Below are 14,077 nucleotides of genomic sequence, written 5' to 3'. Positions count from 1 at the left end.
ATTAACTTGCAAATTAATAAAATAATTAAAAAAACTCCCTTTAAGGTTATATATAATTATAACCCATTTTTTTATATTAATAATAAAAATCTAAGCTATAAAGGCTGCAAGGATATTGCTTAATTAAAAAGGAAAAGGATACTTATAGTAAATAATAGGTTAAAAAAGCTAAAAAAACTAAGAAATACTCTTTAAAAGAATTAAAAAAAGGTAATATAAAGAATTAAAAATAATTATAATTAAAAATATTAGCTAATATAATTTAAGATTAAATAATAAGCCCTTTTATTAGCTAAGAAGATTAAGTTAAAAGGGTTCTTAAAATTAGCACTTTAATATATTAAATCGTTTAAGGTAATATAGAAAATTAAGACTTAAGCTTATTGGCTAATCCTACTTAAAAAGTACTTTTAGCTTTATAACGTTTTTTATATTAATTGCTTAAAACTATGGTAAGAAAGGGTAGGAAAAGGCCTTAACCTTAATATATTAAATTTAAAAAATTAAGATTAGAAATATAAGATTAAAGAAATTAAAGATAAAATAATTTAAAATAAAGAAATTTATTACTTAATAAAATAAAAAGGTTAGTTAATAAAATATAATAAATAAATTAAGAAATTTAAGTTAGAAAATGCTTAATAATTAATAAAAAGATATAAGAAAATAAAGAAAGAATGATAAAATAAAATAATATAAAAGGCTATTAATATTTTAATTAAGTAAAAATAAGGAAGGCTATAAAAAGAAAATATAGCATATTAAAATCTTAGTTAAGCAAAGATAGAAAAGGATATGAAAAGAAAATATAGCATATTAAAGTAAAAAAGCAATGTAAGTAAAATTCTTAATTTACCTAAGTATAAATGCTATAACTCCTTTAATAATGCACCTTAATATAACTTTTTATGCTATTTTATCTTAACCTTAATATTTAACTTAATTATTTTAAAGGTAAATTATATTTAAAATATAATTAATTTAATTATATAAGTATTTAAGGTTAAATATACCTTATTAAAGATTTTATTATAAAAGTTTTACCTTTATCTTTATAGTAAATTATTATATTATATTAAAAATAGCCTTTATAAGCTAGCTTTATAAGGTTGCTTAAGGGGAAATTAAGTAAAAGATTAAGAAAGGCGCATTTAAAATCTTTATATTGCTTATATTATTAATATAGCTTAAATTAAAGCTAATTAAGTTAATTATATTAAGGCTTTTATTATAGCTTTTTAAACTTCCTATATAGCAAGCTATAAAATATTAATTATATTAATTAAAAATAAAATAAAAGTAATGCTTATAAGGGCTATATTAAAAAGGTTAATTGCTTAAACGCTATTGCATATTATAAAAGCAGCGCTTATATTTGCAATAATTCGCGTCATTATATAAAACCTCTTAAGCTATATTAATGGCTTACATTTATATAATAAAATAGTATATTTGCTTAAGATTATCTTAATTAGCATAATTAAGGTACTATTATTAAATAATTGCATATTAATATTAACACAATACCTTAAGATATAACTTAAAGAAAGTAATACTTAAGGCAGCATAATAATTAGCAAATAAAGGTATAATAAAGATAATATTAATAATAATTTAATTATTAAAAAAGTATAAGAATGTTTATTAAATTAAAAGGACTATATATGGAAAGGGTATGTATATATAGTTATAAAAGAGAGAAAGAAGGTTAAACGGCTAAACTAATAAAGCGTTAAGTTTTATATCCTAGCCATTAAGGTTAACGCTATTTTAAATTATTTAATTTATTAGCTAGAAATTGCTAAAAGGATTAAGCAATTCCTTAAATTTTATAGACTTATAAGAGGAATTAAGTAACTTATGGAAGGGAAATAATTATCTATCATTATCACCTTATATATAAATAGGGAAAAGTTATAAGAAGCATATTAAGGGAATCTTAAAAACTATGGCTAGGATATCTTATTAGGGAATTATGGCAAGTAGCTTAAATGCTAAATAATATAAAGGTTAAATGGTTTAAAGGCTAAATAATTTAAATATTAAATGGCATAAAGGCTAAAAGGCTTAAAGGCTAAATGGCTTAAATGCTAAATAACTTAAATATTAAATAGCATAAAGGCTAAATAGCTTAAAGATTAAATAGCTTAAATATTAAATAATGTAAAGGCTAAAAAGCTTAAAAGCTAAATAGCTTAAATGCTAAATAATTTAAAAATTAAATGGCATAAAGGCTAAATAACTTAAATGTTAAATAGCTTAAATGCTAAATAGCTTAAGTGCTAAATAACTTAATAGCTAAATAGCTTAAATGCTAAATAGCTTAAATATTAAATAGCTTAAATAATAAATAGCTTAAATAATAAATAGCTATAAGGGAAAAATATCCTAAGTCCTTAGTAATTAAAATAGTTGCTTTAAAGGGAGGGAATTATATTATATCCCTTTAAGGCTAAAAACCTTATCCTTAAGGCTTACTTAAGATAAAAGGAAAGCAACTTCTTAAATAGGCTTAGAAAGGGTTTAAGAATTAATTTCATTAAAAGACTGCCCTTAATTAATAATACTCTTAAAATACATTCCTCCCTCTTAAACTCTTAAAGCCATCTCTGCCTAGCTTGTAACCCCTAGGTATATAATAAAACTTTTAAAATTTAAAGGCTAAAAGGGCTTTTATAAGCTTATTTATTATTATTTTATTAATTTTTAAGTATTTAATTTTAAAGGTTTCTTTTTAAACCTTATTTTTTAAATAATAAAATTTTAAAAGGATAAATTTAATTTAATTATAATATAAGGAATTTTTAATAATAAAGATAATGCTTAAATTATCTTTATAAAGAGTAATAAGTACTTAAATAAACTTATTTTACTTTTTATAAAGCTTATAAAGCTATTAAATCTTTTAAATAACTTTTATAAGCCTTATAAACTTAGCTTTTAATATAAATAATATTATAATATAAGTTTTTTTAAACTTTTAAAAAATAAGTTTTTTAATTAAAATAAAAATATATTTATAAATTAATTTAAAAATAGCTTTATATTTTATAAGGTTATTATTTAAATAGCTTATAAAAGTTAATTTTTTTTTAAAATACTTAATATTTAATAATTTATAATTATTTAAATACTTAAGAAGCTTTTAAATAATTATTAAGTATTCTTTTTTAAATATTTAAAAGTACTTAGCTAATTATTATATTAAAAAGCTTATATTAAGCTTAGTTTAAGTAATTAAATAAATAATAATACTTATTATAATTTAAAATAACTTATATTAAATTTTATTTAATAAGGGTTTATTAAGAAATTTAATAAGCTTAAAACCCTTTAAATTAAAGGTTTTAATAGCTTTTTTAATATATTTATTTTAAGATAATTATAAAGATTATTCTTTTTAATTTTAAGTTATTTAAATCCTTAAAAGAAAAAAGCTAATCCTTAATCTTTTATAATATATACTTTATTAATATATTACTTTAAAGCTTAAATCTTTTAAATTTTAAGCCTTATAATAAAATAATTATTTATATAAATAATAATAAATAAGTTAAAAGCTTTATTATAAAAAATTATTAAATTTAGGAAAAAAGGTTAAAATTTAAGTTTTTAAATAGCTAAATTATTATTTATTATTATTTTCTTAAAGATTATTTTAAGCTATATAATATCTTATTTAAATAAATAACTTACTTTTTAAAAGAATTATAATTAGCTTTAATTAATAAGTTTAAAATAAACTTACTTACTTATTTAATAAAAATATTAAAATTATTTAAAAATACTTAAAAAAATTGTTTTTAATATATTATTTAAAAAGGCCCTTATAAAATTAATTTATTTAATTTCTTAATTATAAATTATTATTAAGAATAATTTAAATTAATTTTTAATAATCTTTAAATCTTTATAAAGAGCCTTTTAATAATTATAAAGATAATTAAACTTAATCTTAAGGCTTAATTATATATTTATAAAATATTAAGCTTAATGCTTATTAATATGTTTAATATTATATAATATTAATAAAACATTAATTATATTTTTTATATTAAATAATTATAAGGGAAATCCTTAAAGATTTTAATTAATAATATATTAAATAAGTATTTACTTCTTAATTTATTTAAATTTATATTAATTAATATATATATTTTTATAAGATTATTATTAATTTATTTTATAATATAATATAATTTTAAAAATATAAAAGATATTAATAGCTTAAGTTATAAATATAAGTTTTATATTTTTTTTAAACGTTTTTAATTACTTATATAATTAAAAGGATATTATTTTCTTAAAATATTTTAATAATTATTAATTTTAAATATATTAAATATTTAAATAAGTAAATTAAAGTAAAATTAATATAAAAAATTAAAATATAATTTATATTAAAATAAAACACTTTTATTAAATATTAATTATTTTAAATTTAAATATAATTATATTAGGTTTTTTAAATTAATTAAATTAATTTAAAATAAGTAATTAAATATAATTAATATTAATTAATATTAAACTTTATTAAATTAATTATATTAAATAGGTATTAAAATAAATAAATATTAAATAAAGTTAAAAGAATTTATTACTTAATAATATTTACTACTTAATAATAAATTATATTATATATATTATATTATATAATAAAAGTTATTTAAGAAAGATATTATTTAAATTTTTTATTATTAAATATATATTTTTTTTATTATTAAAGATATATATATATACTTCTTATTATTAAAAATATAAATATATATATTATAAAAGTTATATAATTTTATTTAATTATATATAAAAATATAAAAGAAAGAAATAAGGTATTAAATCTTTTATTAATTAAGAAGGATTTTAAAAACTTATTTATTATTAAAGAAAATAATAATTATTATTTAAATAATTATATCTTAAGAATATTTATTTATTTATTTATTTATTTATTTATTTATTTATTTATTTATTTATTTATTTATTCCTTTCTTTCTTTCTTATTACTTATTACTTATCTCTTATTTCTTATTTCTTATCCCTTATTATAGCTTATTTTATATATAGGGTAAAAAATAGCTAATTAAAAGAATTAAATTTAAAGATTTAAATAATATTAATACTTCCTTAAGAAAGCTATATAAATTCTTAACATTTTACCTTCTTATTTTTATTTATTTCTTTATAAATATAAGATTTTAAATTATATAATTAATATTACTATATAAAGAAAAATTTAAAAAATATTCCTATATATTTAATTTTATTAATTTATTTATTTATTTATTTATTCTTTTCTACCTTTCTTATTTCTTATTTCTTATCTCTTATCTTATCTCTTATCCTATCTCTTATCTCTTATCTCTTATCTCTTATCTCTTATCTCTTATCTCTTATCTCTTATCTTTTATCTCTTATCTTTTATCTCTTATTTCTTATCTCTTATCTCTTATCTCTTAGCTCTTATCCCTTAGCTCTTATCTCTTATTATAGCTTACCCTGCATGCAGGGAAAAAATCAACTAATTAAAAGAATTAAATTTAAAGATCCAAGTAATGTTAATACTTTCCTAGGAAGGCCATATAAATCCCTAATATTTTACTTTCCTTTTTTAATTTATTTCTTAATAAATATAAGGTTTTAGATTATGCAACTAATATCATTACGTAGAGAAAAATTCAGAGAATATTCCCATATATTAGGTTTCCTATAAGAGAGAATTAATATTTTTTGGTGGGAGATGGGTTTGAAGCTTATCCCTTGGACGGGATATAAAACCATTCTAAAAGAATGGCATAATTTATTTATTAAGGTATATAAATACCCCTTCGTTATATAAGCAAATAATAAATCCTAGCTTAATTAATATATTTTTTAAGTATTTATACCAAAACATAGGTAATTATTTTAGCTTATATAAAGCTTTATTTAATTTTACAACTTTATTTTTATATTTTAGTTTATTATATATATAGGAGGGTAATTTTATATATATTTCAAAATCAATATTAAAGTATAAAAACGCGTTTTTAACGTTGTAACTATATATATAATATCCTTTATTTATTGCTATTATTAATAGCATAGTATAGGTCTTAGGGCGGCAAACTATAAAAAAAGTCTTTAAATAATCTATGCCTAATTTTTAGTTATATCCCTAAATAACCCATTTAAATTTAAATCTAATATTATTCTTATTATTTACTATTTAACTAAGCTTTATAATAGCTAGGTTATTTATAAATTTCTTTTTATATACCCATTTCCCCCTTAAAGCCATACGGCTAAGTAATAAATCCATTATTATATAAGTATTTTATTCTTATAAACTATATATTTTATTTAGCATAAATTTAACCCATAAGGGTTTTTCTAAATTATTTAATACCTCTTTTAAAGAAAAAGGTTTATTAATATTAGCTGCAGTTAAGCAGTATTTTAATATATTTTCTTAGGAATTTAATATAAATATTTGGTTATTTAATAATGTATCTTATATAATATATATATAATCTTCTGAATTCCCTTAAACTATTATCTTATCTAAAATAAAAGGGGAATTTTCTTCCCTATTCTCTTTCCTTTATTCTTGCAATTCTGGGAATATATATATATTATTATTATTATTATTATTATTATTATTATTATTATTATTATTATTATTATTATTATTATTATTATTATTATTATTAATATTAATATTATTATTATTTATATATTACCCTTTTAATATCCAAACATCTTAAATTAATATAGGCTTTTTATTATTTATATTCCATACTTAATATATATTTAATTCTAAGACTATATTTAATAATATACCCTTTTTATTTCTAGGTTTTAATTTAGTTTTATAATTATTATTTTAAAAATATATGATAAATCCCTATAATTTTAAGTTATTTATATAAGGCTTTTTTTTATTTATTATCTTATAAGGGCACTTATACCCTAAGCTTTTATAGGGTGTAATATTATATAAATATATAGCATATTTTATTACTTTTCCTTATAAATATATAGGTAAATTTACTATATATAAAAGGCTTTTAACTTTATTCATTATAATTAAATTTAATCTTTCTATTAAGCTATTTAGTTCTTTTATATATAAGGGCGTTATATAGTAAGTTATAAAGTATTTATTTAATAAGATTTTAAATCTTTTATTTATATATTTGCTTTTATTATTAATAAAGAATTCTTTTATTCTTTTATTATATTTATTTTCTACCTTATTTTTATAATTATTAAAAGCTTTTAATGCTTTATCTTTATTTTTAAGTAAAGAAACTTTTAAATATTAAGTTTTTTTATTAAGAAATAATATATAATATTTATATTTATTATATATAAGTTTTAAGGAACTGCTTATATTACTATATACTCTTTTAAGTATATTATATACTTAATTATTTAAGCTAATCTTATTTATTTTAATTATATGCTTAGCTTTTAAGCATACTTTATAATTACTTATATATTCTTAAATAAATTTATTTATTAATATATTTATTTTATATTTTTAAAGAAATATTTTTAAAGTTTAAATATTTATATAGCTTAGTTTATAATGCCATTTATATATTTCTTCTTTATTTTTATTATTTATATTTAAATTTTATTAAGTTATATATATTTTTTAAAAGGTATATTTAAGCTTATTTATTTATTTTATTATATTAATTCTTATAAAATATAAGCTGTTTTTTTAATATCCTTAAGTTATTAGCTTATTATTTCTTAAAAATATAATTTAATAATATCTTTTTTTAATTTTAATTTAATTTTATTACTTATATACTTATATTTAAGTATATTTAAACCTAAAGAAGGCATATAATATATATTAAAAAATCTTTTTATAATATTTATTTCTAAAAACTTAATTATTAAGTTCCTTATTTTATTTATAAATATAATATTTGCATTACTTTATTTTATAATTTTATTAATTATATATATAATATTAAAAAGGCATATATCTTTAAAACTTATTATATTTATAATAGTATTTATGGTTATTTTTATGGAATTTATATATTATTAATTTCCTATAAATTTATTATTATTAGCTACTATTATTATTATTATATATATATAAGGTATATATAGGGTTATTTACCTTAATTTCCATTAAGTTATTAAAAGAAAGTTATAAAAGATTTAATAAATTCTCATTATATTTAATATTTTCTATTAAATTATTTATAGCTATATAGGTTATAGATTTTTTCTAAACGCCTTTTAAAGCCATGGGAAACTTTATGCTAGCTAATAAAGTTAGGAGTTGCTCTTATATTTTCTTCCGTTTTTCTTAGCTTATATTCTTTCTTAAAAAAGTAATTTTTTCCTTTTCTTTTCTTTATTTATTTATTTTCCAGCTAATAAGTACCTTATTTAAATAAAGGAAATAGCAATTCTCTTAAATATAGCCCTTTATTTTATAATTAGAGCATATAATAATCTTTTTCTTATTTTTCTTATCCTTTATATATAAAGCTTTTTTAAATAATTTAAAAAGTTTCCCTTTACTTTTATTTAATAAGCTAAAGAAAAGAAATTTAACTATATAAGCGTTTAAATCTTTTTTAAGACTTTAAATTATATTTTAAATAAAATTAGTATATTTATTATTTAAGTTATAAAGAATTTAGCTAATTATAACTTATTTAAGAAGAATTATATTATTAGCCTTTAAGTCCTTTAAAAGAAGCTTTAGCTTATTAATATATTCTTTTATAATTTTAAAATTATTAAGATTAATATTAAAAAACTCTTTATAAAGTAAATATTAGCTTATAAACTTAAAGGATTTATAATGAAATTTAAGTATATTTTATGCTTTTTAAGTATTATTTATATTTTTTATAAATATAATAAGCCTTTGCTTATATATAAGTTTAATATTAATAAGGGCTTTTTTATTTTAAACTAAAGATAAGCCTTAAAAAAAATTCTTAAAATTATTCTTAATAATATTTTCTTTCTTAAGCTAAGCTTAAATTTTAATACTTTAATATATATAATTTTCCATTTTATTAAAAAATAAAATATTATATTTATTAAGAAATATTATTTTAATGTAAATAAGTAAAGTATTTATTAAGATAATTAAGATAATAAAAAGAAAAATATAATAAATTTTAAATAAGTTTAATAAGTTAAGGAATAAAGATATAAATATTAAAGTAATATAGTTATAAAGAAAAAAAGAAGGGCTTTTAAATAATATATTTTTAAAGTATTATGAATTAAAGATAGTTAAAATATAGTTAAGTATTTTTAAGGGAATTTAAGAATTATTATAATTCCATTAAAATTTACGTTTTTAGTATTAATTTAGTATGGTTTTTAAATTTTAAAGAAATGCTTTTATTATTTTTAATAAGGGCTCTTAAATAATATATAAATTATATAAATAAATTAAGTATTAATAAAGAAATGGTTAAGTATTTAAGTAAAGGAGGTATGGTTTTTATATATGGGCTTTGGGTTAAGAGATAAGGTTAATTTATAATATTAAATGGGGCGATTTAATTAATTAAGGGCTTATTAATTAGCTTAATTAGGTAATTAATTAAAAGATATATTTCTAAGTATAAAGCTTATTTTATTTAAAAGGTTTAAAAAGTAGTGGCAATTAGGGGTATTATGTAATATATATTTTTTATATTAAGTTAATTATTTTCTATATTGGGTTAGCATTGCCGTTTTAGGTAAGCTTTAGGCCTTATAACTTATTAAATAATAGCGTTGAATGCTTAGTTTATTAGGCTAGCTAATGTTTATTTAATGGGAGGGAAGGCCCCTATTTATAGTTATTATCCTCTATATAGTGGTAAATGTATGGGGAAAAGGATATCCCGTATTAATAATAGCCTAGATATCTAGAATATTCCAACATGGACATCATGAAGACGTTGATGCCCTCGGGGATACGGTGGCCGAGTAGTGCCGTGTCGTGCGTGGCGATCCGCATGATCCCGGGCCCCGTGCTCGCGCACCGCACCATCTCCTCCACCACGGCGTCCAGATACGGGATGTCGGTCGTGCTGATCTGCGCGGCCGTGGGCACGCCGTCCTCGACTCCGAAAGCCTGGTGCATGATACCGCGCAGCTTCCTCTGCACGCGCGGGCTGGCGCCGACGTGCTTGGCCGTCCACATCAGCGTGGTCGCCGTCGTGTCATGGCCACCGATCAGGAAGCCGAAAAGCTCGTCACTGGCGCTTGGGCTGTCGTACTGGGGGGCGCGGTTTTCTCTGGCCGCGGCCTGGGCTTCCCGGCGGACCAGGTGGTCCGTTGCACAGGTGATGTCGGTGAACTCGTCCGCCTTCTCGGCGCGGTTGAGGAGCATCCGGGACTTGGCGTCCTCGAGCCGCCCGCGGATGAGCCGGTCCTTGTGGGCCAGGGCGCGGCGGAAGGATGGCGTGATTGATATTAGCCAGTGAGTCTGCACGGGCATCGGCGAGGTCACTGCCGCGTCAAGCGCGTGTGTCATCACCTTCATCGACTTCACGGCAGAGTTGTACTCTGGTGTCGGGAAGACCATTGGCTGGTCCGCTCGTGCAGGCACGTCGGACTGGGGGAGTGCGCTCAGGAATTCAATCTCGGTCGATATAGATTGCAGTTGGCTTCCGAATGCAACGTCCCAGACTATAGTGTGACAGCAAGATTAGTACCTCAGTGTTGGAAGTGTATTTCTATGGTCAGCACGATGCTTACTCGAGTCGAGGGCCATGTGATTGATGTCTTCAGCAACCGCTAACGCATGCCCCTTGGCAGCTTTGCTCTTTATGCGCCAGAGTTCCATCAGATTCAGTATATGCCGGTGAAGAGATTCTGCTGCAACCTGTGGGAGCCAGATGTCAGACAAAAGGAGGTCAAACTCACTACATCGCGGTCATGTCTTACTTTTTGAAGGAATCCAGTGCTCATTGTGTCAGCTAACAGGCGACGTCCCGCCTTGAACTTTTCGTTGGTTGGCTGGACGATGTGATGATTCGGCACTGCATGCTTTAGAGTTAGCTATGGAGGTGTTAAGAAGAAGCTGCAATGAAGTCGTGATGAACAAGACTGTTATGTGCCCATGAACTAGCCCTATAGGCCCCGCCGAGCACAGAAGCTTAATATGAGAGGGGATCTGGTCCCCCGAAAACCTCTGCGAGCTACTTACACACTCCTCCGAAAGCATCTGGTAGATATATCAGTTGGTTTTGTGTGCCGAGAGCATCCTTATGGCGTGGGCACGTACCTTTGAAGAACGTGGAGCGATCAAAGTCCTTGGCGCGGCGCAACACCACGTCCTGGGTCTCGCGATGGTCCGTTACGATCACAATTGGTTGACAGAAGGGCTTCAGGAAGATTTGAACAATCGGCGAGTTCAGCTTCTCGGTCTGTGCAGTCATCCAGTCGAAGGTGGTGGCATATTTATGCTTATGCTTAATCATCGCCAGTGCATCGCCCAGCACGCTTTTCGCGGACGCCTCATGATAAGGGATGCCGGGGATCGGTTTCGGGAGAGCAGCACGGTACAGGACGTATAGAAGAACGAGTACTGCACCCAGTACCCCGTATGTTGTGGAACTGTAGGAAAAGGAAGACATGTTGCAATGCTGCGATGTTGCGTATGAAAACGTTCCAAATTCTCAGACGATAATTTACAGCTCGGGGACCGAGAATACAGGCGGACGAGAGGGACGATATGCTTCATTTATGCTTTTCCCCCCATACATCTATCCCCTAGTATCCTGTCTACAAGTCCGAGTGAATGCAACCTCGTCGAAACCAAGGGACGCCAGTGCTCCAGGTGTAAGCAGTAGCAAGTTGACTCTGAAGTCTAGTCCAGGGTACAGAAAGACCCTGTCGGCGAATAAGCCACGATTGTGGTCTAAATTTACGAGAGGTTGCCGTTCTATTCAGCACTGGGGATCCACATGATCCTTGGGATGTCCAAACGTTGTTGGCGGAGTCCCACTGTCTCCGTCTGCTTGCTGCATGATGCGAAAAATCCCCGTCTTCATTGGTGCTGCCCAAAGAGCATCTTGCGTGAGCTAGCGGCCGCTGGCAGTGCGACCCAAGCAGATACAATTTGGATGTCAGCATTTGGCTTGATTCCTGTGGTCCACTCATGCTTTAGATCTTTTCCTCGTTCGGGAGGATGGACCGGTCCCATCCGGCATGTGTCGATGCAGATGAATTCTCCATACGACAGCTGCAGGTGAGCAGATGAGCCTCCGTGCAACAAGACAAGCAGACGCCCTTCTGGGCCCGCGGTTAAACCACATGGTTCCACAGAAACCCAGTCGACGCATACAACACCCATAGCTGCATATCAAGGAGTGGATCGAGGAATATGATATTTTCTAGTGTAATTCGCCCTGCCACGTGGTGTGGATATAACCATGTCTGCCATGCTGCTAGGCCAGCCAGGCTGCAACATACCTAGGTAGACTATCTGAGACTATCTCCCAGTCCATTGCATTGGGCCGGCTGCTCGACGGTAGGACCGCACGAGCCCTTCTAGGCATCTCTTTCTGGTCAAGGATCAGCAGGATCCGCATTTTGGTACATTCAGCCAATGCTCCTCCACGGGATAGAAATTTGACAAATTCTGGAAGCCAGTCAGGCCCTGGTCGTTCTTTATTAGATGTACACTGAAGTCACGTTGTGCTCCCTGAGTTGTCGACATTGCGGTTCGGGCTTGTGGTACAGATAGGCTGATGTCGTCCCAAGTTGGAAGTGGGCCCTGGCCGCCGGGGTTTGCCAGGGTCATCTATCTCTCTTATCACGATAACCAACGTCAGCTCTACGTCTGAACTAAGCGCGGTTGAAATTTACACGTTGCCCCATTCAGTGCCCAATATCATAAGCATCAACCCTCAATCTACTGGAGCTATGGGCGTCTTTGAGGGCAAGTTCCCCCAGTGGGCCTACCTCATTGGCTACAATGCCATCTCGGCCCTGCTCTGGACCTTTATCTTGGGCAGAACCGCTGCGGTTGCCCTGAGCAACGGCTTGAGCGAGGTGTACCTGTATCCTAGCGTGAGGATCACGACCCTGCTCACCCAGAGCCTGGCGGCACTGGACATCTTGCACTCCATCATAGGTACTCTCAAGCCTGGTTGTCTTCCATGAGCACCCCTCACTGATAGATCTGCAGGTCTTGTCAATGCTCCTGTCCTCACCAGCTTTGTACAAGTTGCTGGTCGAAGCACAGTCCTCTGGCTCGTCATCGAGAACTACCAATCCTCTGGACTCAGCCCATTCTACGGCTTGATGGTTCTTTCCTGGAGCGCCGCGGATGCAATTCGATACCTGTACTTCGCTACCAGACTCGTTGGTGGCCACCAGTACAGCAACTTGACCTGGCTTCGCTACAGCGCTTTCTACATATTGTATCCAGTAGGCATCGCCAGCGAGGTCGTTGTTGTCTATGAGACCGTGTCAGAAGCTTGGAGACTAGGCTACCGCTCGCACGCTTGGGCTTACATTGCCGCCGCATTACTTTACATCCCGGGTGAGTATCTCCGCCGGTGCGAGATGGCCCGGACGTGCTGACATGATCATAGCCGCCCCGACTCTGTTCAATCACATGATGCGGCAGCGGAGAAAAGTGCTTGCCCCTGTGAAGAAATGAGTTCTATTACTGAACTTCACTGGCTGTTTGACTGCAACACTTGGTCATGAGCTTCACAGCATCTGAACGAGCCATCGGTAGAACAGGACATCACATGTGTCTTCGACCCAAAAGTTGGCCTGAGGTCCTGTTGGGATGACGCACTATCAGTCTGTCAATTCAGACGGAGTAATCAGTAATCAATGCTTGGCGACCGCCTCGGGTTTCACAGCATCTGCAAGATCACATGTAGATCGATCGCAGCCATTTCAGGGTCACATCACTTCATTCTCACATAAGCACAGTCTTTGTTTCCTCCAAAATTGTGTTCGAAACCTACTGTTGACGACATTGTATTTTCTTTAATGCTGGGTGTTTAAGTGTTTATTACTGTATGAAGGGACTGGATGCATATTGCTTAAGAAGCATATGTATACAGATTAAAAACGAGACCACTTTGTT

The 14,077-nt window shown here is 27.3% G+C and overlaps 2 protein-coding genes across 2 annotated transcripts; one reads left to right on the top strand and one right to left on the bottom strand.

Moving 5' to 3' along the window:
• Nucleotides 1-9,868: 9,868 nt before the first annotated feature.
• Nucleotides 9,869-11,603, bottom strand: INS49_003727 (uncharacterized protein; the record flags this gene model as incomplete). The annotated part of the gene is made up of 5 exons (XM_043164517.1): nt 9,869-10,653; nt 10,723-10,849; nt 10,912-11,006; nt 11,174-11,191; nt 11,252-11,603. The coding sequence occupies 5 exons, from the start codon at nt 11,601-11,603 to the stop codon at nt 9,869-9,871; spliced, it is 1,377 nt and encodes a 458-aa protein (XP_043019282.1).
• A 1,291-nt stretch (nt 11,604-12,894) lies between these two features.
• Nucleotides 12,895-13,636, top strand: INS49_003726 (uncharacterized protein; the record flags this gene model as incomplete). Its single annotated transcript, XM_043164516.1, has 3 exons — nt 12,895-13,105; nt 13,160-13,516; nt 13,569-13,636. The coding sequence occupies 3 exons, from the start codon at nt 12,895-12,897 to the stop codon at nt 13,634-13,636; spliced, it is 636 nt and encodes a 211-aa protein (XP_043019281.1).
• Nucleotides 13,637-14,077: the final 441 nt, after the last annotated feature.

This window comes from Diaporthe citri (assembly GCF_014595645.1).
Source record: "Diaporthe citri strain NFHF-8-4 chromosome Unknown scaffold_10, whole genome shotgun sequence".
Classification (NCBI taxonomy): domain Eukaryota; kingdom Fungi; phylum Ascomycota; class Sordariomycetes; order Diaporthales; family Diaporthaceae; genus Diaporthe; species Diaporthe citri.
The sequence above is the reverse complement of the archived record's forward strand: the minus strand, read 5'-3'. Positions and strand labels throughout refer to the sequence as shown.